This window comes from Ranitomeya imitator, chromosome 3, assembly GCF_032444005.1.
Source record: "Ranitomeya imitator isolate aRanImi1 chromosome 3, aRanImi1.pri, whole genome shotgun sequence".
In the NCBI taxonomy this organism is placed as follows: Eukaryota; Metazoa; Chordata; class Amphibia; order Anura; family Dendrobatidae; genus Ranitomeya; species Ranitomeya imitator.
Genome location: NC_091284.1, coordinates 418,008,950 through 418,030,977, shown reverse-complemented (window position 1 = coordinate 418,030,977; position 22,028 = coordinate 418,008,950). Strand labels below are relative to the sequence as shown.

Below are 22,028 nucleotides of genomic sequence, written 5' to 3'. Positions count from 1 at the left end.
GCACCATTAACCAAACAACATCATGAAGACCAAAAAGATCTCCAAACAAGTCAGGGTTGGGTTATAATAAATAAAGAAATAAAGAAAATAGATCCCAATTTCTGATGATCCCCTGGAGCACTATCAAATCCATTATCATCAAATGGAAAGAATACGGTACCACAACAAACCTCAAGAAAGAGCCGTCTAACAAAACTATCAGCCCGGGCAAGGAGGGCATTAATCAGAGAGGCAGCTGAGACCAAACGTAACCCTGAAAGAGCTGCAAAGTTCCCAAGCAGAGACTGGATTATCAGTCTATACGACCACAGTAAGCTATACACAATAGAGGTGACCTTTATAGAAGAGTTGCAAAACACAAAAAAATGCAAAGGGGGCGAATACTCTCACAAGCCACTGTACCTTTAGAGATACATAGAATATCAGTTTAGGGAAAACGGCCGAGCTGGGGTGCCACCATCCGCAGTTAGATAGCAGTCAGAAATAGGGTCAGTGAAATTATTCAACCCTATAGTCCTTATATAGCTTCAGTCTTTTTAGATGGTTTGGGTATTTTTATATAGTCTAATAAAGTATTGGACTTTTAAAGAGGAAGACACTATGTTATACGTTTTTCTTTCCCACCGGAATTTAGTGGGCAAGTGTGCCCTCACCATGTGTATTTGTATACAAGCCACACGATATGAACACCAATGAGTTAATCTTTACTGATCAGTGGTAGTTTAATAGCCTGTTTACACAGGCAGGCCAAAGAATACAATCAGCACTGAGCGATCTGTAATACTATAGATTGCTGAGAGCGCATACACTTCTGTGGTTCTCAGGTAAGTACTGTTTACGCAGCAAAAGATCATTTCACCAGATGAACGAGCATTACGCACGTTCGAGTGGTCTGTAGCCAGTTTACACGGCAAGATAATTGTGAAACAAGCATTTTTAAGAAGATTTGTTCATGATTACCATTCAGGTTAAATGCAGCTTACCTATTACATGGAGCTAGGAAAAGATGGTGGGGGTACAAATCAAATTCAGTCAGTGAAAAAAAAACACATTGGTCAGAGTACTGTCTGTACTACAGTAGTGTGAGCGGGCCCTAAAATTGAACAAAGGGGAGGGGACAGCAGCGAGCGCCATCAGCAGCTCTAATAGATTTGTTCCAGTTTTGGAAAGCACTCAGATAGCTATAGGACTTAGACACTCGGCAGCAGCAAAATTAAAGCATTTTTTTTAATGAAGACTTTATAACTTACGCCTGTTTAAATCCAACCTGCCAAGTTCTTCCTCCACAGTATGCGGCTAACAAAGGTAGAAAGACTACACAAAAATTGACCCAATGCATCGACAGCCATTTTACACCTATGACATTACAGGGGTGGTCTGGGCCTAGGATATTGGTGAAAGTCTATTACCTGGCACCGGCTGAGAAAAGCAGCTCAGCCCTTACTGAAGAAAATAGGAGCTGAGCTGTTAACAGCAGCCACTACACAGAGAATGGACGAGTAGTCAATATCATAAGACTGAAAAACCCCTTTAAAAACAAGTTTTTATTGTTCTGACTAAACATACAGAGGAAAACAATGTGCCCCATCATTAGATAACGAACATGAGATGCCTGCAATAAGCTCTATGTAATAAACTTCTCGGGATCTGAATCACTCCAGCTGTTAGGCCACATTCACACGTTCAGTATTTGGTCAGTTTTTTACCTCAGTATTTGTAAGCTAAAACCAGCAGTGGAACAGCCAGAGGAAAAGTATAATAGAAACACGTCACCACTTCTGTATTTATCACCCACTCTTGATTTTAGATTACAAATACCGAGGTAAAATACTGACCAAATACTAAACGTGAGAACGTGGTCTTACTTTAGAAAGGTAAATTCCCAACAATACAGTAAGGTGTCACTCTGGAAGTCTGATACCGTAAAGCATCATTATTACTCATTATCTGATCTCATATTTCTACACCTGTTCTGTGCCATGGAAAATCCTCATCAAGTAGAGTCCACAGCCACCAATCTGGCTAACGTTCTGCTGAAGGGTCATCGTCTGTATAGGCTGAAGTGAAGATCCGTATAAGTGGCGACTTTATATTTTACCTTCTCCTGCAGCCATACTCCATCATCATTGAGGATCATAGCAATGCTAACTAGGCGTGCCACAGATCACATCTTTTTCTCCTTCAATGTAAATCCACTTGGTAATCATTATACAATATAAACAACTAGATGGTGGCCCGATTCTAACGCATCGGGTATTCTAGAATATGCATGTCCACGTAGTATATTGCCCAGCCACATAGTATATTGCCCAGCGACGTAGTATATTGCCCAGTCACGTAGTATGTTGCCCAGTGACATAGTATATTGTGCAGTGACGTAGTATATTGCCCAGCCATGTAGTATATAGCAGAGCCACGTAGTACACTATATTGCGCAGTCACGTAGTATATTGCCCAGCCACATAGTATATAGCAGCATCACGTAGTATATTGCCCAGCCACGTAGTATATTGCCCAGCCACATAGTATATAGCAGAGCCACGTAGTATATTGCCTAGTCACGTAGTATATTGCCCAGTGACGTAGTATAATGCCCAGAGACGTAGTATATTGCCCAGCCACGTAGTATATAGCAGAGCCACGTAGTACGGTATATTACCCAGTCACGTAGTATATTGCCCAGCCACATAGTATATAGCAGAGCTACATAGTATATTGCCCAGCACAGAGCTATGTAGTATAGAGACGTAAAAAAAAAATAAACATATACTCACCTTCCGAAGGCCCGTTGGAAGTACTGCTATACTCCCCATCCGCCGCCTTTGCCGCTCCTCGCCACGCTCCCGGGACCGCTCCATTGCAAGCGGCAACTTCCGGTGGTCCCAGGGCTGGTGTGAGCAGGACCTATGATGACGTCGCGGTCACATGACCGTGATGTCACGGCAGGTCCTTGTCGCACACCAGCCCTGGAACCGGAAGCTGCCGCTTACAATGGAGCGGACCCGGAAGCGTGGCGAGGAGCGGCAAAGGCGGCGGAGGGTGAGTATAGCAGGTCTTTAGTTTTTTTTTAATTATTTTTAACATGACCTATTTTTACTATTGATGCTGCATAGGCAGCATCAATAGTAAATAGTTGGGGACACACAGGATTAATAGCAGCGGTAACGGAGCGCGTTACATCGCGGGCCGTTACCGCTGCCATTAACCCTTTGTGAGCGGTGAGTGGAGGGGATTACGGAGCGGGCGCCGGGCAGTGAGTGCAGGGGAGTAGGGGAGGGACTAATCGGACTGTGCCCGTCGCTGATTGGTCGCGGCAACCATGACAGGCAGCTGCCGAGACCAATCAGCGAACGAATAACCGTGACAGAAGGACAGACAGACAGACGGAAGTGACCCTTAGACAATTATATATATGGATAGATAAAATAAATGAAAAGGCACAAGGCAATGTCATGCAAGGCAGTAATGTAAAAGTGATTGGTGGGATCTGATAAAATGGTGTACGGTAAGTAATATCAGACGTTCTTACACTAACTACAGAGAGGTGGTCCCATAGTCATCCTGCGGTGCAGATAGGTGATAACTTGCTGACTGGCGTGAGTCCCATCGGTTAAGGCCACCATTGCCACATTTACTGTCTAGGGTACTGATTGTGATCGCTGAGCATTATCCCATAGAAAACTCATACACAACCATCACTTTTTTCCCAAATAGGTTATGCCAGACCCCATTCTTGGAATGTGTTTGGTTGTCGGATCCCAATGAATAGCAAGTTGTCATCTATCCTATGAATAAGTGATAACTTTCCAAGTGAAAGCATACCTTTAGCTTCACAAGAAAACGAAAATAATACTACAGAGTCTTGCACTATAATCATTTTACTAGAGAGTCTTTGCCGATACAGTACGGACCACCCGACGTCTGTACAGCGGGCTACACTAAACTAAGCAATGTTTTTCTCATGCTGTTGGCTTCCCTCATCAGTGCAGGAGTGAGCATCATATGCTTTTAGAGCGCTCACTCGCACGCTGAAGATGGTTGCTAAGAGCTTCATTTAGTAGAGCACGGACTTCGGACGGTCCATACTGTGGGGTAACAAAAACTTTTAATAGAATGATTTAGAAAAATGATTAAACTGCCAAGCCCTGCCCTGTAAACTTTCAGAAGTGAGAGTGGAGGTACACTGTAATGGGATTCTCTGAGAAATGTACTAAAATGAATAATACACATTTAAATGTTAAACATTTTTCTAAATATTGGTACTTTTATATAGCAAAAATGGATGTTTTATCTACTGCACACTGTTAGGATTCCAAGATGGCAGCTGGCATCAATCACACCCTGTCCTAGAGTTCAGGACGGGCAACCTGAAGAATGAGACAGAGGTCACGTCAGAGCAGCATCCTGTCAGGCATGGCGTACACTCAACCTGACAGGACGCCGAGTGGAGAGGAATAAAGGAGAAGATGAATCCCTTTATCTGATGGAGAACGAAAATTCAGCACAGGCAGCCTGACAGTTTCATTGCGTCTGCCTCGTGCGTCACACAGTCTTTCCTACTGCCATGTTTAACATCCTGACAGTGCAGTAAAGGATACCTATTTGCTAAAATATACATAGTGGGTACAGAAAATATTCAGACCCCTTTAAAATGTTTCACTTCGTTTCATTGCAGCCATTTGGTAAATTCAAATAAGTTCATTTTTTTCTCATTAATGTTCATTCTGCACCCCATCTTGACTGAAAGAAAAAAAACAGAGATGTAGAAATTTTTGAAAATTTATTAAAAAAGAAAAACTGAAATATCACATGGTCATAAGTATTCAGCCCCTTTGCTCAGTATTGAGTAGAAGCACCCTTTTAAGCTAGTACAGCCATGAGTCTTCTTGGGAATGATGCAACAAGTTTTTCACACCAGGATTTTGGGATCCTCTGCCATTCTTCCTTGCAGATCCTCTCCAGTTCCGTCACGTTGGATGGTGAACGTTGGTGGACAGCCATTTTCAGGTCTCTCCAGAGATGCTCAATTGGGTTTAGGTCAGGGCTCTGGCTGGGCCAGTTAAGAATGGTCACAGAGTTGTTCTGAAGCCATTCCTTTGTTATTTTAGTTGTATGCTTAGCACCATTGTCTTGTTGGAAGGTGACCCTTCGGCCAAGCCTGAGGTCCAGAGCACTCTGGAAGAGGTTTTCATCCAGGATATCTCTGTACGTGGCCGCATTCACGTTTCCTTCAATGACAAACAGTCATCCTGTCCCTGCAGCTGAAAAAAAAACCCTATAGCATGATGCTGCCACCACCATCTTTGTGAACTTTCTCCCATCTCCCTACTGCAACTCTGGAGCTCAGCCATAGTGATCTTGGGGTTCTTCTTTACCTCTCTCACCAAGGCTCTTCTCCCACGATTGCTCAGTTTGGCTGGAAGACCAGGACTAGAAAGACTTCAGGTGGTCCCAAACTTCTTCCATTTAAGGATTATGGAGGCCACTGTGCTCTTAGGAACCTTGAGTACTGCAGAAATTCTGTTGTAACCTTGTCCAGATCGGTGCCTTGCCACAACTCTGTCTCTGAGCTCCTTGGCCAGTTCCTTTGACCTCATGATTCTCATTTGGTCTGACATGCACTGTGAGCTGTGAGGTCTTATATAGACAGGTGTATGCCTTTCCAAATCAAGTCCTATCAGTTTAATAAAACACAGCTGGACTCCAATGAAGGAGTAGAACCATCTCAAGAAGGATCACAAGGAAATGGACAGCATGTGACTTAAATATGAGTATCTGAGCAAAGGGTCTCAATACTTATTACCATGTGATATTTCAGTTTTTCTTTTTTAATACATTTGCAAACATTTCTATATTTCTGTTTTTTTTTTTCAGTCAAGATGGGGTGCAGAGTGTACATTTAAGTGAAAAAATGAACTTTTTTGAATTTACCAAATGGCTGCAATGAAACAAAGTAAAAAATTAAAGGGTCTGAATACTTTCCGTACACACTGTAGATAGAAAAAGGTTTAATATTTAAATGTGTACTATTTATTGATGAACAACACCCTACTTCAAGATTAGGAGAAGAAAAAGGTATGTTTTCTTTTCCATTCGTGTCTATGGGCTGTGTCTGTTATTGCCGCTCTGCTCCTTTTCCTAGAATAAAGGCTAGAGTCATACAGTCATATAATGAGACTGGCCGTCAGCTTTGCTGATCCGAGCAAGACACCTGGAAAGAAATACATGCTGTCACGCTCTTGTAGGCCTCTTTCACACGTCAGTGTCTCCGGTACGTGTACTGACAGTTTTCTCACGTACCGGAGACACTGACACACGTAGACCCATTCAAATGAATGGGTCTATGCACAAGTCTCCGTGTTTTCACAGACGTGTGTCAGTGTGCAAAACACGGAGACATGTCCGCTTTTCTCCGGCAGCATGTACCGCAATACGTCCCGCACACGTGCACACGGAGAACAGTGTGCACTCTCCTCCGTGTGCACGTACCGCCCGCAGGAGAGACAGTGCTACAGTAAGCGCTGTCCCCCCGCATGTGGTGCTGAAGCCGGCATTCATTCCTTCTCCCCACCAGCGTTCGCTGGAGAGAAGGAATGAAAAATCAAGGGGTTTTTTTGTGTGTTAAAAATAAAGTTTGTGGGTCACGTCTCGCCTCCCATCCCCTGTGCGTCTAGAATACCCGATGCGTTAGAATCGGGCCACCATCTAGTTCTTTACATAAGATCTTGCCAAATCAAACAATTACAATGATGCAAATGCTGCTGTTTACACTGGATCATTTGTCGACAATCCGCAGGCAGCATGGACAAGTGACTGACACACAATGAGCGAGACACTTCCTTACATCCCCGAGATCCAGAGCAGGGAGCTGCAGCGAGCAGCTACTGCCTGTGGGGGGGTCCCGAGCAGACACTGCCTGTGGGGGGGGGGGGGGGGTCTCGAGCAGACACCAGACACTGCCTGTGGGGGGGTCCCGAGGAGACTCCAGACACTGCCTGTGGGGGGATACCGAGCGGACACCAGACACTGCCTGTGGGGGGATCCCGAGGAGACTCCAGACACTGCCTGTGGGGGGGGGGGGGGGTCTCGAGCAGACACCAGACACTGCCTGTGGGGGGGTCCCGAGGAGACTCCAGACACTGCCTGTGGGGGGGGGGGGGGGTCTCGAGCAGACACCAGACACTGCCTGTGGGGGGGTCCCGAGGAGACTCCAGACACTGCCTGTGGGGGGATCCCGAGCGGACACCAGACACTGCCTGTGGGGGGATCCCAAGCAGACACTGCCTGTGGGGGGATCCCGAGCAGACACTGCCTGTGGGGGGATCCCGAGCAGACACCAGACACTGCCTGTGGGGGGATCCCGAGCAGACACCAGACACTGCCTGTGGGGGGATCCCGAGCAGACACCAGACACTGCCTGTGGGGGGATCCCGAGCAGACACCAGACACTGCCTGTGGGGGGATCCCGAGCAGACACCAGACACTGCCTGTGGGGGGATCCCGAGCAGACACCAGACACTGCCTGTGGGGGGATCCCGAGCAGACACCAGACACTGCCTGTGGGGGGATCCCGAGCAGACACCAGACACTGCCTGTGGGGGGATCCCGAGCAGACACCAGACACTGCCTGTGGGGGGATCCCGAGCGGACACCAGACACTGCCTGTGGGGGGATCCCGAGCGGACACCAGACACTGCCTGTGGGGGGATCCCGAGGAGACACCAGACACTGCCTGTGGGGGGATCCCGAGCGGACACCAGACACTGCCTGTGGGGGGATCCCGAGCAGACACCAGACACTGCCTGTGGGGGGATCCCGAGCAGACACCAGACACTGCCTGTGGGGGGATCCCGAGCAGACACCAGACACTGCCTGTGGGGGGATCCCGAGCAGACACCAGACACTGCCTGTGGGGGGATCCCGAGCAGACAGCAGACACTGCCTGTGGGGGGATCCCGAGCAGACACCAGACACTGCCTGTGGGGGGATCCCGAGCAGACACCAGACACTGCCTGTGGGGGGATCCCGAGCGGACACCAGACACTGCCTGTGGGGGGATCCCGAGCGGACACCAGACACTGCCTGTGGGGGGATCCCGAGCAGACACCAGACACTGCCTGTGGGGGGATCCCGAGCAGACACCAGACACTGCCTGTGGGGGGATCCCGAGCAGACACCAGACACTGCCTGTGGGGGGATCCCGAGCAGACACCAGACACTGCCTGTGGGGGGATCCCGAGCGGACACCAGACACTGCCTGTGGGGGGATCCCGAGCGGACACCAGACACTGCCTGTGGGGGGATCCCGAGGAGACACCAGACACTGCCTGTGGGGGGATCCCGAGCGGACACCAGACACTGCCTGTGGGGGGATCCCGAGCAGACACCAGACACTGCCTGTGGGGGGATCCCGAGCAGACACCAGACACTGCCTGTGGGGGGATCCCGAGCAGACACCAGACACTGCCTGTGGGGGGATCCCGAGCAGACACCAGACACTGCCTGTGGGGGGATCCCGAGCAGACACCAGACACTGCCTGTGGGGGGATCCCGAGCAGACACCAGACACTGCCTGTGGGGGGATCCCGAGCAGACACCAGACACTGCCTGTGGGGGGATCCCGAGCGGACACCAGACACTGCCTGTGGGGGGATCCCGAGCGGACACCAGACACTGCCTGTGGGGGGATCCCGAGCAGACACCAGACACTGCCTGTGGGGGGATCCCGAGCAGACACCAGACACTGCCTGTGGGGGGATCCCGAGCAGACACCAGACACTGCCTGTGGGGGGATCCCGAGCAGACACCAGACACTGCCTGTGGGGGGATCCCGAGCAGACACCAGACACTGCCTGTGGGGGGATCCCGAGCGGACACCAGACACTGCCTGTGGGGGGATCCCGAGCAGACACCAGACACTGCCTGTGGGGGGATCCCGAGCAGACACCAGACACTGCCTGTGGGGGGATCCCGAGCGGACACCAGACACTGCCTGTGGGGGGATCCCGAGCAGACACCAGACACTGCCTGTGGGGGGATCCCGAGCAGACACCAGACACTGCCTGTGGGGGGATCCCGAGCAGACACCAGACACTGCCTGTGGGGGGATCCCGAGCGGACACCAGACACTGCCTGTGGGGGGATCCCGAGCGGACACCAGACACTGCCTGTGGGGGGATCCCGAGGAGACACCAGACACTGCCTGTGGGGGGATCCCGAGCGGACACCAGACACTGCCTGTGGGGGGATCCCGAGCAGACACCAGACACTGCCTGTGGGGGGATCCCGAGCAGACACCAGACACTGCCTGTGGGGGGATCCCGAGCAGACACCAGACACTGCCTGTGGGGGGATCCCGAGCAGACACCAGACACTGCCTGTGGGGGGATCCCGAGCAGACACCAGACACTGCCTGTGGGGGGATCCCGAGCAGACACCAGACACTGCCTGTGGGGGGATCCCGAGCAGACACCAGACACTGCCTGTGGGGGGATCCCGAGCGGACACCAGACACTGCCTGTGGGGGGATCCCGAGCGGACACCAGACACTGCCTGTGGGGGGATCCCGAGCAGACACCAGACACTGCCTGTGGGGGGATCCCGAGCAGACACCAGACACTGCCTGTGGGGGGATCCCGAGCAGACACCAGACACTGCCTGTGGGGGGATCCCGAGCAGACACCAGACACTGCCTGTGGGGGGATCCCGAGCAGACACCAGACACTGCCTGTGGGGGGATCCCGAGCGGACACCAGACACTGCCTGTGGGGGGATCCCGAGCAGACACCAGACACTGCCTGTGGGGGGATCCCGAGCAGACACCAGACACTGCCTGTGGGGGGATCCCGAGCGGACACCAGACACTGCCTGTGGGGGGATCCCGAGCAGACACCAGACACTGCCTGTGGGGGGATCCCGAGCAGACACCAGACACTGCCTGTGGGGGAGCGTACGATGACGGCAGAGGGACTGTATGAGAATCGCAGACACCCGGACAATGCCGCAGCCGATCACTGCACTGAGCTCTCAGCTCCGCACATTTATCAGTGATCAATGATAACATGGCCGGCGGCTGCCCGGCACCGATGTCCTGCCCGCACCCAGCGGTCACTGTCACCCCACACACCGGACACCACTCACCTCCTCCACAGCTTCTAACCAGCGATCTGTCACACTCGCCGGGTCACTGCACCGGAAGCCGCGTCACCTCTGGCAGCGCCCCCTACTGGCTTCCCACGTCATCAAGGTGAGACGTTAGCGGCGTGGAAACCGAGACTGCGTTTGCTTCCTCCGTGTTTCCGCAGCCTCGCATTCGCTGCCATTTTCCCTGGCTTTACAGAAATTACAGAGCAGAGAGCGGCGAGCGAGTAGTAAAGCAAACCGCAGGCGAATAGCGGCGATGACGTCACACGCGTGCGACCTGTAGGACCAGGAAGTGACTAACAGAACCCAACGTGGGAGGCCCCGGGCTCGGTGAGGGAACCTTCCTATACCCTCTGTGCCGTATGGGAGGGCGGATACCGGCACCACCGAGACTGAAGTATGGACGCTTTATACTGGCTCTTTGCAGTGTCTCCTGACAGAAAACACTCTAGAGTGTTCCCCAATTCCAGTCCTCTCGGCCCGCAGCACCTCGTGTAAAGGGTTACAATGTTAGTGTTTTAGGCTTTAATGTAAAATGTACAGTGCTGGTAGGAAAATGAATGAAGGAGAAGAATGAAGGGGACATAAACAGCTATAAAAGAGAAGCCACAAGCCCTCCATGTTTCTGTCTGTAGATGCGCTGCTGTTTCCCTGAGGGTAGGAGGACGTGGGCCACTTTGTAGATTCCCAGCCCTGGGCTCAGGTTTCCTGGACAGGCTGCCCTTTCACAAGTGACATTTCAGCTCTATAGTTGGATAACGAGCTAATAAGGCACCAAGCACAATGACTATTAAATAGGCCGCTTTCTTGCATCCCCTATAGCCGTGAATGGGGTATCGGGGATAACATATGTTCGTTCACCCATTCTTTGAACAATGCTGAAGTTGGTTTCTTATTCGGCAATTTTTTTCTTTTCTGTTTTTTTTTTTGTATAGGTTTAACAACAAAAAAATATGCATCACAATAATAACATACAATGCAGCGAGGTGCCCTGATGTGAATACACTTAACAACAGCTACAAAAATGATAAAACTGGCACAAAAATGGGCATCACAGTGGGCACCAACTTCAGCATTGTATTCTTTGCAGCTTGTACTAACCAAGGCTAAGTGTCAAGATTGACTATCTCTACCCCAAGAGGTAACCCTCCTTTCCGGCGTAGTTCCCGCTATCCCCATGGCACAGCCTACAATAAAAGCTCACAGTTTTTATGGTCCATTGTGCAAAGTTAACCATGTACATGCCAGATATCCTACTATTACATTTCCCTTACAGCCACTAATGCCATTGATTTCTGATTAATTGCTTTGGGGTTTATTTGCTCTGATCAGACATTTATCGCATGTTCTTTGGATAGGTGATAAATGTCACTACTGTCATAAGTTTAACCCCTGCCTGATTCATGGTCAGCATGTATCAGACACTGGCTAAATGATTTCAGCCATGCATGTTTAACTCTCTGTTTAACATTAATGCTGCGGCGTTTCAGAGAAAAACATACGGTACTTCAAAAGCTACCAGGGACTAAGCCCCACGGGAGATTGCTGAACTCATGGGTCACCATCGGCTTCTCCCTGCCCGCCGCTCTTATGACTGTCTTTGAGTGCTTATATGGTGAGAGATCTGTCAGTCATTGGCAGCGAGTGAGGAAAAGCCACCAGAGACCTGCTGGACTAGTCACCTGTGCAGCATGATCCCCCAGCAGATTTTAATGCATGTTTTTATCGGAAATGCCGCAGTGTTTCAGAGTCCAACATACTTGGATCGATGTGAATACTTTTCTGCCCAATGATGACAAAAGTATTCTAGGAGTGATACCTTTACTGGCTAACCAGAAAATAATATGTTTGCAAGCTTTCAGAGCACAGTGGCTCCTTCAGGCAAGATTACAAATAGATTACTAAGAAAAAAAGCACAATATTTAAGGAATACTACAGTAGGACATTTGTTAGGGGGTGGGAAGTGTGATGAGTTCATAGAAAAGCCAAGGTAATCAAATTAGGCATTTTCTTACAAATGGAGAGGTAATGGGAACAATGTTCTTAACCCCTTCATGACCGGGGGATTTTTCGTTTTTCCGTGTTCGTTTTTCGCTCCCCTCCTTCCCAGAGCCATAACTTTTTTATTTTTCCGTCAATTTGGCCATGTGAGGGCTTATTTTTTGCGGGACGAGTTGTACTTTTGAACGACATCATTGGTTTTAACATGTCGTGTACTAGAAAACGGGAAAAAAATTCCAAGTGCGGTGAAATTGCAAAAAAAGTGCAATCCCACATTGGTTTTTTGTTTGGCTTTTTTGCTAGGTTCACTAAATGCTAAAACTGACTTGCCATTATGATTCTCCAGGTCATTAAGAGTTCATAGACACCAAACATGACTAGGTTATTTTTTATCTAAGTGGTGAAAAAAAATTCCAAACTTTGCTAGAAAAAAAAAAATTGCGCCATTTTCCGATACTCGTAGCGTCTCCATTTTTCATCATCTGGGGTCGGTTGAGGGCTTATTTTTTGCGTGCCGAGATGACGTTTTTAATTATAGCATTTCGGTGCAGATACGTTCTTTTGATCGCCCGTTATTGCATTTTAATGCAATGTCGCGGCGACCAAAAAAACGTAATTCTGGCGTTTCGAGTTTTTTTCCCGCTACGCTGTTTAGCGATCAGGTTAATACTTTTTTTTAATTGATAGATCGGGCGATTCTGAGCGCGGCGATACCAAATATGCGTAGATTTGATATTTTTTTTTATTTATTTTGATTGGGGCGAAAGGGGGGTGATTTAAACTTTTATGTTTTTTTTATTTTTTTCACATTTTTTTAAACTTTTTTTTTTAACTTTTGCCATGCTTCAATAGCCTCCATGAGAGGCTAGAAGCAGGCACAACCCGATCGACTCTGCTACATAGCAGCGATCTGCTGATCGCTGCTATGTAGCAGAATTGCACGTGTGCTGTGAGCGCCGACCACAGGGTGGCGCTCACAGCGACGGGCAATCAGTAACCATAGAGGTCTCAAGGACCTCTATGGTTACCATTCACAAGCATCGCCGACCCCCGATCATGTGACGGGGTCGGCGATGACGTCATTTCCGGCCGCCCGGCCGGAAGCGGTAGTTAAATGCCGCTGTCTGCGTTTGACAGCGGCATTTAACTAGTTAATAGGTGCGGGCAGATCGCGATTCTGCCCGCGCCTATTACGGACACATGTCAGCTGTTCAAAACAGCTGACATGTCCCGGCTTTGGTGCGGGCTCACCGCGGAGCCCTGCATCAAAGCAGGGGAGCCGGCATCGGACGGTATAGTACGTCCGATGCCGGTAAGGGGTTAAGGTACCTTCACACATAACGATATCGTTAACGATATCGTTGCTTTTTGTGATATAGCAACGATATCGTTAAGGAAATCGTTCTGTGTGACAGCGACCAACGATCAGGCCCCTGCTGGGAGATCGTTGGTCGCTGAGGAAAGTCCAGAACTTTATTTCGTCGCTGGACTCCCTGCAGACATCACTGGATCGGCGTGTGTGACACCGATCCAGCGATGTCTTCACTGGTAACCAGGGTAAACATCGGGTTACTAAGCGCAGGGCCGCGCTTAGTAACCCGATGTTTACCCTGGTTACCAGCGTAAAAGTAATAAAAACAAACACTACATACTTACCTACCGCTGTCGGTCCCCGGCGCTGTGCTTCTCTGCACTCCTCCTGTACTGGCTGTGAGCACAGCGGCCGGAAAGCAGAGCGGTGACGTCACCGCTCTGCTTTCCAGCTGACCGACGCTCACAGCCAGTGCAGGAGGAGTGCAGAGAAGCAGAGCGCCGGGGACAGACAGCGGTAGGTAAGTATGTAGTGTTCGTTGTCGGTATCGCTGCAGCGTCGCTGAGTGTGAAGGTATCTTTAGTTATCTGGAGTATGTCAGGTGGAGGTGTGAATTGTATCCATGTAGTGACTCATAAATCCAGGTGTTAAATTGAGTCCTAGTGTCAACGAATTAAACATATTCATTAGTTTGTATTCCCAATTTTTTCTTTCCCTGTGGTCCTTAAAATTACCTTTTAGTATTAAGACTTTTAAATCTGTCATCCTGTGTCCAGGTCCAGAGAAATGTTTTCCCACCGGTGTCCATTTCATTCCTGATTGTGTGTCTGTGTAGATTCATCCTAGTTTGTAGTCTTTGCATGGTTTCCCCAATATAGATATTTCCAGGGCATCTCGTACATTGTATCATGTACACCACGTTGGAGGACGTACAAGAAAAGGAACCCATGACCTTATAGTCCTGATTTGTGTTTGGTACACGGACTATATCTGTTGATCCTATGTGGGTACAAGTTTTGCATTTTTTTATTGTTACAGGGGAATGTGCCAGTCACTGATGGTGATGAGAGGACACTTCTGACAAGGAGATTCCTTAAGTTTGGGGGCTGTTTGTAGGAGAGAAGTGGTAGTTCTGGGAATATGTCTTTCAATTTGTGATCTCTATGGAATATGGGTTGGCGATCAGCACCAATCTTCCTTAGGATGCTCATGTGGGGGTTGTATGTGACCACAAGAGGTACCCTGTTATCCTCTCTCAGTTTGTAATCCAGGAGGCTGTTTCTTGGGATCCTTGTAGCCCTGCGGATCTGCTCATCTATGACCAGTGGATGAAATCCTTGTAGGAATGTGTTCCTCGGTGATCGCAGCTGTAGTTCCCTGTCTTTGCTGTCTGAACAGATCCAAATATACCTCAGAGCTTGACTGTAACAGGGACAGGGAACTACAGCTGCGATCACTGAGGAATACATTCCTACAAGGATTCCATCCACTGGTAATAGATGACGGGTTGCCGTGTAGCGGGCGAGTCACTTCCTGCAAGCGTCACCGCTACTTCCGGTATAGCGGCATTTAAACCCGGCATTATACCGTAAGTATTTGATACGCCTCCTGACGAAGGAGCTAGTCTCCGAAACGCGCGTCATGCAGACCGAGGAACCACAGCAGTGCGAACGCCAACTTAGAGGTAATATACATGGCTCTTTGATTTTCAAATATGTATGGCTTTGGATTCCCACTTGGGATGTGCCGGTCTCGCACTAGAGGTGTCTCCTGGGGACTGTCTTATTAAATAGATACTGTGGCCATTTTTTGGTTATATACTCTAGCAGGTGTAACTACCACTTCTTGAGTTTAAGGGTAATATCCCTCCTGGCAGCAGGATTTCTAGCACAGGATAATACATCATAATACTAGTAGTGTTTTTTCACCATGCTCATGGCAGTTGTCCGTACGATTTAATGGTACATCCCCCCCAGTATGCCTTAATACACATGGATACTGGATGAATAGACCTCCAAGTGGCTTCCTTTTGGTCTGCACGTCTTTTTCTTGCACAGTTGCACTTTATGCCCGTTACTTGCACATGCCTTCCATTATTCTCACTTGTTTTTGTATCAGTGTATTGTGTTTTCATGCAATAATAAAAGTTTTTGTATATCATTTTTTGTGACTGTGTTGGTGTATCTGTGGTTTCCACACTCTTGATTCTTAATGTAGTAGTATAGTTGCTTTTTGCCCTGGGTTTCTGTCCAGCTTCCTTTCTGGTGTGGGTAACACTTTTATATATTTTCTATTTCTTTAGATTTCCAATGGATTATATTTCACACCCTGGAGCTCTGACCCTGGCTGCTGGGATAGCATGTGGTATCTTTCTAGGCTGGAGGCTGCGTGGTCGTCACGGACAAATCCAAAAACTCACAAGTGTTGCAGGAAATGATGTGGGAAGTGAAGCAAGTGTTATGGGAGAAAGTGGTGAATTCAAGATGGTACTAGTAGTCCGTAATGATTTAAAAATGGGAAAAGGAAAAGTGGCGGCCCAGTGCTCACATGCTGCAGTGTCGGCCTACAAGCAGCTCCAAAAAAGAAATCCTGATTTACTCAAGCAATGGGAATACTGCGGACAACCAAAAGTAGTGCTGAAAGCACCCGACGAAGCCACCCTAGTTGAACTTCTCTCTCATGCAAAGCAGCTGGGATTAACCATTAGTTTAATACAGGATGCTGGCCGTACACAGATAGCACCTGGATCCCGAACGGTCCTAGGTGTCGGACCAGGCCCTGCCAACTTAATTGATCAAGTGACTGGACAATTAAAACTCTATTGATGTCTTTATGCATTGTGTAATGAATATAATGTCAGACAAAGTATCAGTTTACTAAATTTTACATTAAAATCTATGCTTGCTAATGTATTTGTAGCATGGACATATTTTTACCCCCTTTTGCTGGCTTTTGCTTTCCAGCAGTTATCATTTACAATTTTCTTTTTATAGGATGATTAGAATTTGTCACTGAGACTGAGGTCTTATAGGTAACATTTCTCCTTATGGCGTGTGACAAGCCAAGCCTGGCATGTCAGAGTGAGGAGACTTCTAAATCACGCATGTTCATCTGGGAAATTAAATATGCAAATTGTTTCTTCAGATAGGGAGAGGAATAGAACTCTAGCGCCACCTATTGAAAGCAGCAATGACTGAGACTTAGAAACCAATGTGCCTAATGATTGCAATGATTTAAAGAGGTTCTCCAGCTTTGACAGGCAGTATGATAAAATATGAAGAAAAGCTTATGCTCATCTGTACATTTCCCAGTTCCTCCAGCACAGAGGCTTCCATGGTCTAACTCTGTATTCTATATGCCCAAATGACTGAGCAGGCTATAGGCTTACATATGTTACAGGAGCCTTGAAATTAGATGTTTTAGAACAGGAAGCATTGGGGGTCCATTGTCGAGTTAATGCTCACAATCATTCTTCTTTAAATTCATATTTTGGAATAGTAAATAAAGCTTATCTTTTTTATTGCAGATTTTGTGCATTTCTCCACCTATTATGTAAATTGATACTTGCAGTTTTGTTTTTTTTTCATTATGCTGTTGACTGAGTTTTGATGCTGTTGTGTTTTCTGTCACCCATGACAGCACCAACAAGAGAGGGGATCCGCCCCAAAAAGGACAGGAAGTCTTCAGGATAAAAGAGCACCTCTCCATGCATCAGCTGGTTTCCTGTCCTGGATGGGGAAAGCCTTGTTGGACAGCGGCAGAAGAAGAAAAAAAAGTAGGATTCCCAGACCTAGATCGGTTGGTATTTGGCAGGGCACCATCTCTGCTGCAGCTAGTGCCGAGGAGCTGGAAGCACTGTGGGGGGACCCAAATTGGTCTCATCCTTCGGATGAGCACAGGCGTGTGACACAATCATCGCTTTGGTGGCTGACAGTCATGCATCCCAGGGGCATAGGGCACGGACTGGAAGTTGCGGCTTGATTCTGTGCACGGGTACCTTTCACCCGGGATTTTAGTTCTGAGGGCGGGTACTGGAAGCTGTAGAATGTGCCGGCCAGCAGGTCCTCCTTGTTTTACCATTCGATATTGAAGGGTAGGATCGCTGGATGGAGGTGCTCGTGTGTACCATCATGCATAACTAGCAGCCCGTGCAGCAGAAGCATCATCCAATGCAGCAGGAACCAAGGCATCATTCACAGTGTCTCCAGCCATGGCATCAAAAACAGTTCCAGAAGAAGGCACATTAGCAGCCATGTCTGGATTGGCGGCATTACAGCAGCAGAGGTCGCTCAGGCGGAGTACGCAAGACCAGGGATTCCAGGTCAAGTTGGCACGACCCAGCAGGGTAGAGGATTCTGCTGCCTCTAGAGGAGATTTATTTGATGAGATTCTGCCTCCTGCTCCGGTATCTTCATACCTTCTGAGTAGTGAGTGATCTACATGAAATTTCAGCCTGTTAATGAGTTTTTTTTTCTCTCTTTTTCTCTTCCCTTTCTTACGTTACCAGGAGACCCTTAAAAATGTTCATCTAAAACTAACCACAGAGTATGTGCTGTGATCAGGGGTTTGCTAGAACATGGCCTAAAAAATTGTGCTAGTCCTGTATAGATTAGACTGTTTCGTAAGAGTCCCTAAATTTCACCTCCAGTTTCATATCCTTCATTAAAGCAGAGGTAGAAAATTCCTTGATATCCCCATCCCACTCAGAAAAAAAGAAAACATAAAAGCAGAGTCATAAAATCGCCCTAGTTGTCAGACATGTCAGAAGAGGGAGATCAGTATGATTCTTAATCAAGTTCTATTTCATTGGGTAGTGGTCATTGTTTCCCACTAGCAGAGGTGGAGAATTTGGTCAAAGCAGGTAGGTTCACAATAGGGTTAGTTGACCAAAAGATAATGTTTGTGTGTCTGTATCAGAGGAAACGTAAAACCTTTCCCATTAACAAAAGGGTTCAGTAGCTTATTGATAAGGAATGGCAGAAACCAGAAATAAAGAGGCCCCCTTTCTTCTTTCAAGAGGAAATATCGCTTTGAAGTAGAGGGTACAAGGTCCTGGAACAAAGCCCTTAATTTGGATGTTGCTATTTCAAAGGCCTCAAGGACATCTGAACTAAAGGCCCCTTCACATTAAGCGACGCTGCAGCGATACCGACAACGATCCGGATCGCTGCAGCGTCGCTGTTTGGTCGCTGGAGAGCTGTCACACAGACCGCTCTCCAGCGACCAACGATGCCGGTAACCAGGGTAAACATCGGGTAACTAAGCGCAGGGCCGCGCTTAGTAACCCGATGTTTACCCTGGATACCATGCTAAAAGTAAAAAAAAAACAAACACTAGATACTTACCTACCGCTGTCTGTCCTCCAGCGCTGTGCTCTGCACTCCTCCTGTACTGTCTGTGAGCCGGAAAGCAGAGCGGTGACGTCACCGCTCTGCTTTCCGGCTCACAGCCAGTGCAGGAGGAGAGCAGAGAAGCAGAGCGCAGCGCTGGAGGACAGACGGCTGTAGGTAAATATCTAGTGTTTGGTTTTTTTTACATTTAGCATGGTAACCAGGGTAAACATCGGGTTACTAAGCGCGGCCCTGCGCTTAGTAACCCGATGTTTACCCTGGTTACCAGTGAAGACATCGCTGGATCGGTGTCACACACGCCGATCCAGCGATGTCTCCAGGGAGTCCAGTGACGAAATAAAGTGCTGGACTTTGTTCAGCGACCAACGATCTCCCAGCAGGGGCCTGATCGTTGGTCGCTGTCACACATAACGATTTCATTAACGATATCGTTGCTACGTCACAAATAGCAACGATATCGTTAACAATATCGTTATGTGTGAAGGTTCCTTTACTTTTGAAGATATGGGATTATTAAAGGACCCCTTAGGCTGCTTTCACACATCAGGTTTTTTCATTCCAGCTGAGTACGGCTCTTTTCAGAAAAACCGGAACCGGCAAAAATAAAAACTGGAACCGGTTTTTCCCCATTGACTTGTATTAGCACCGGATGGCCTAGCGTTCCTTCCGTTTTTTTCCCGGATCCGGCGAACATTTCGATTCCGGCGTCTGGAAAAAACGTCTACTGTAACGTTTTTTGTCTGCAGCGAAAAAGCCGGAAGGGCCGGATCCGGCTCTTGTGGCGAAAAAGCTGGAAGGGCCGGATCTGGCTCTTCGCTACAATGCATGTCTATGGACGCCGGAATGCTCCGGATCCGGAAAAAGGCAGATCCGGCGGCCTGGTCCAGTTTTTTAATCTGAGCATGCTCAGAACCTATAGGGCTGCCCCCAGGACACATATATAAAAGAATGCCATTGAGGCCCTCACTCATGTCCAGCCTTACAGCAAGAGAGCCAACACCCTGCCTTCCAGCAAGAGCCTGCCTTCTCAAATAGAATTTTTTTTTCTCTCTATTTGATGTATGGATGCTGCTGCATCCTGACTGATCTTTGCACTCCTCCCATTGACCTTGCAGGTGGTGGTAATCTACTCTACCTGCCCATAAATTGTGGGTCTAGCCCAGAGTGAGATGTTTTGTCCAGAGTTGTAGGCTGGTGGCCCAAAAGTGGCATGTATGGTAGTGTAGGACCCATCAGAGGGAGATCACCTTGCCGTGGTTGATGGGCACACATGAATTGGCCAATTTATGCGCTAAGAATCTTCATTTGATCTATAACTAAGTTTTATGAAAAACATTTTTTTGAGAGAATTTTTCTGAAAAAATATTTTTGAGAAATATAATTCGTATTGAATATTTGTCTGTGTTTTCACATGACCTAGATTCATGTACATGTGCTGCTGTGTTCATATATATATTTCACCATCTTTTATTTTTGTAGGAAGCTGCTTCTGCAGAAGAGGTGCTTCCGGAAGAAGACCGAAGGGGTGGAGAAAGATCTGGAGCGGGATCACAATTGGTATGTTTCTTTCATGCATCGCGGAACCACAAACCACACACTACACCCAACACATAAAAACAAAAGATTACAGAAAGAACAATGCACACAACACATAGAAACAGATCATTGGACACTTCGCACAACATGAACAGAATGATCATTATAGATATCAAAATATATACAACATTTAAAAAGGCAAACTACAAGCACATAATTATGTTTTTCTTTAGAATTCGGATTCTGGTGCTCCATCAAGAGGTCCTCCGAGTGGCTCCCAGGGTCGTCGGCGTGAGAGTCGTGGTGGCCGTCATCGTGTAAGCATCTTTTTTTTTTTTTTTTATGGTCTTTGTTTTGAATCTAATGTTATTTTTTTTTTGGCCTTTTTCATAACAGGCTTCACAGCGTGCTCCTGATTCGGATGGTGAGGAGGTCGGACTCAATATTGACCTCCTCATCGATCTGAATTGAGAAAGGGAGCCGCTGTGGAACATGGGTGACCGCCGCCATGCTGATGTCAAAGTGACCCGTCGACTCTGGGAACAAGTATGCCAACAGCTAGTTGAGAGGTGGGAGGACCTTGATGTTCGGGCCCAGAATCAAGAATGTAAGTATACACAGTTCAGTTATGTTGATGCATTCAAAGGATTGTATCTTAACCAATTTGTGTTTTACTCTTCGTCACGACAGCACCCCACATGAGAGAGGGATCCGCCCATAGGAACAGGAAACCTACAGAATAAAAGGAGGCGGTCCCCTCTCCTCCTCAGTTTAGGTGTCCTGTTCCTATGGGAATCCCAGGACGTACCTACAGAAGATCCCTGGGCCATGCACCCGCCTGCGTCGGTCTCTGTAAGGAACGGCAGGGGCTGCGGTTCCAGTAGCAGCGGCGGGGGAGCCACTGTGTACAGCCTCCCCCCTCGTCTGATCGATAGCCATGGTCCGGGTCCGGTCACCGCTGGTCCGCCCGGCTCCATGAGGGCGCGCGCGCTCAAGCGGCCGGCTAAATAAAGCAGCCGCCGCATGGAGGAATGAGCGGCGCGTCTGACCCGGAAGTCGCTGGAGCACTTCCGGGTTCGGGCCGGGGAGGCAGGAGATTTGGCGCCATATTTAAAAGCTGCAGCGCTACTGTCGGCCGGTGTGTGGATGTGAGTATGGCTTCACCGGCCGACGAAACGCACCTTGTGGTACCAGAGCGCTCTCCTAGTAAGGAGAAAAGCGCCAGGAGCAGCATTAAAGAGGGTGGTCGTCAGGAGCGATCTTCCACTAGGCAAAAAGATCCCTCAAAGAATCCGCCTCCAGATCCGGTACCTGTCAGCTTCTCTGGGTGAGTGTAAAGACTTCTCTACCTATATGCTGATGTATGTTCCTCCTATGTCCCCTTCCTTCAGTCCAGGAAAAAAGCGCACAAGTCCAAGCACAAACAATGTGCTTTATGTATACAGCCCCTTCCAGACTCCTATATGAAGAGGTTATGCTCAGATTGCATCATACTGACCTTACGTCAAGAAAACATTATGACTCCATCTGACGTTAGAGCCATGATTCGAGAAGAGATGCAGGGACTGTCACAGGCTAGTATCCCTAGTTCCCACCAACCTAGCAGATCCCCATCTCCGGAAAACCCAGAATCAGAGGAGGTGCATAAGTCCTCAGATGAGTCGGAAACTCGGCCGAGTTCATCC

At 48.2% G+C, this 22,028-nt stretch overlaps 2 protein-coding genes across 4 annotated transcripts in view; one reads left to right on the top strand and one right to left on the bottom strand.

The window, feature by feature from the left end:
* VMP1 (vacuole membrane protein 1) overlaps window positions 1-10,277 on the bottom strand; it is a 247,704-nt gene extending 237,427 nt beyond the window's left edge. Inside the window, exon 1 of the mRNA XM_069757189.1 lies at window positions 10,141-10,277. The gene's annotated coding sequence lies outside the window, so the exon portion shown is untranslated. The remainder of the gene's footprint in view (window positions 1-10,140) is intronic.
* Window positions 10,278-10,336: 59 nt separating this feature from the next.
* On the top strand, window positions 10,337-16,368 carry PTRH2 (peptidyl-tRNA hydrolase 2). 3 transcript variants are annotated; one of them, XM_069757192.1, is made up of 2 exons: window positions 10,337-10,473; window positions 15,759-16,368. In XM_069757192.1, exon 2 carries the CDS (start codon window positions 15,766-15,768, stop codon window positions 16,279-16,281), a length of 516 nt encoding a protein of 171 aa, XP_069613293.1. In that variant the 5' UTR covers window positions 10,337-10,473; window positions 15,759-15,765; the 3' UTR covers window positions 16,282-16,368. The 3 variants fall into 3 exon arrangements, with proteins under 3 accessions (XP_069613293.1, XP_069613291.1, XP_069613292.1); XM_069757190.1 differs by having other exon boundaries at window positions 10,408-10,540; XM_069757191.1 differs by lacking the exon at window positions 10,337-10,473 and adding an exon at window positions 10,515-10,652.
* The last annotated feature ends 5,660 nt before the right edge of the window (window positions 16,369-22,028 follow it).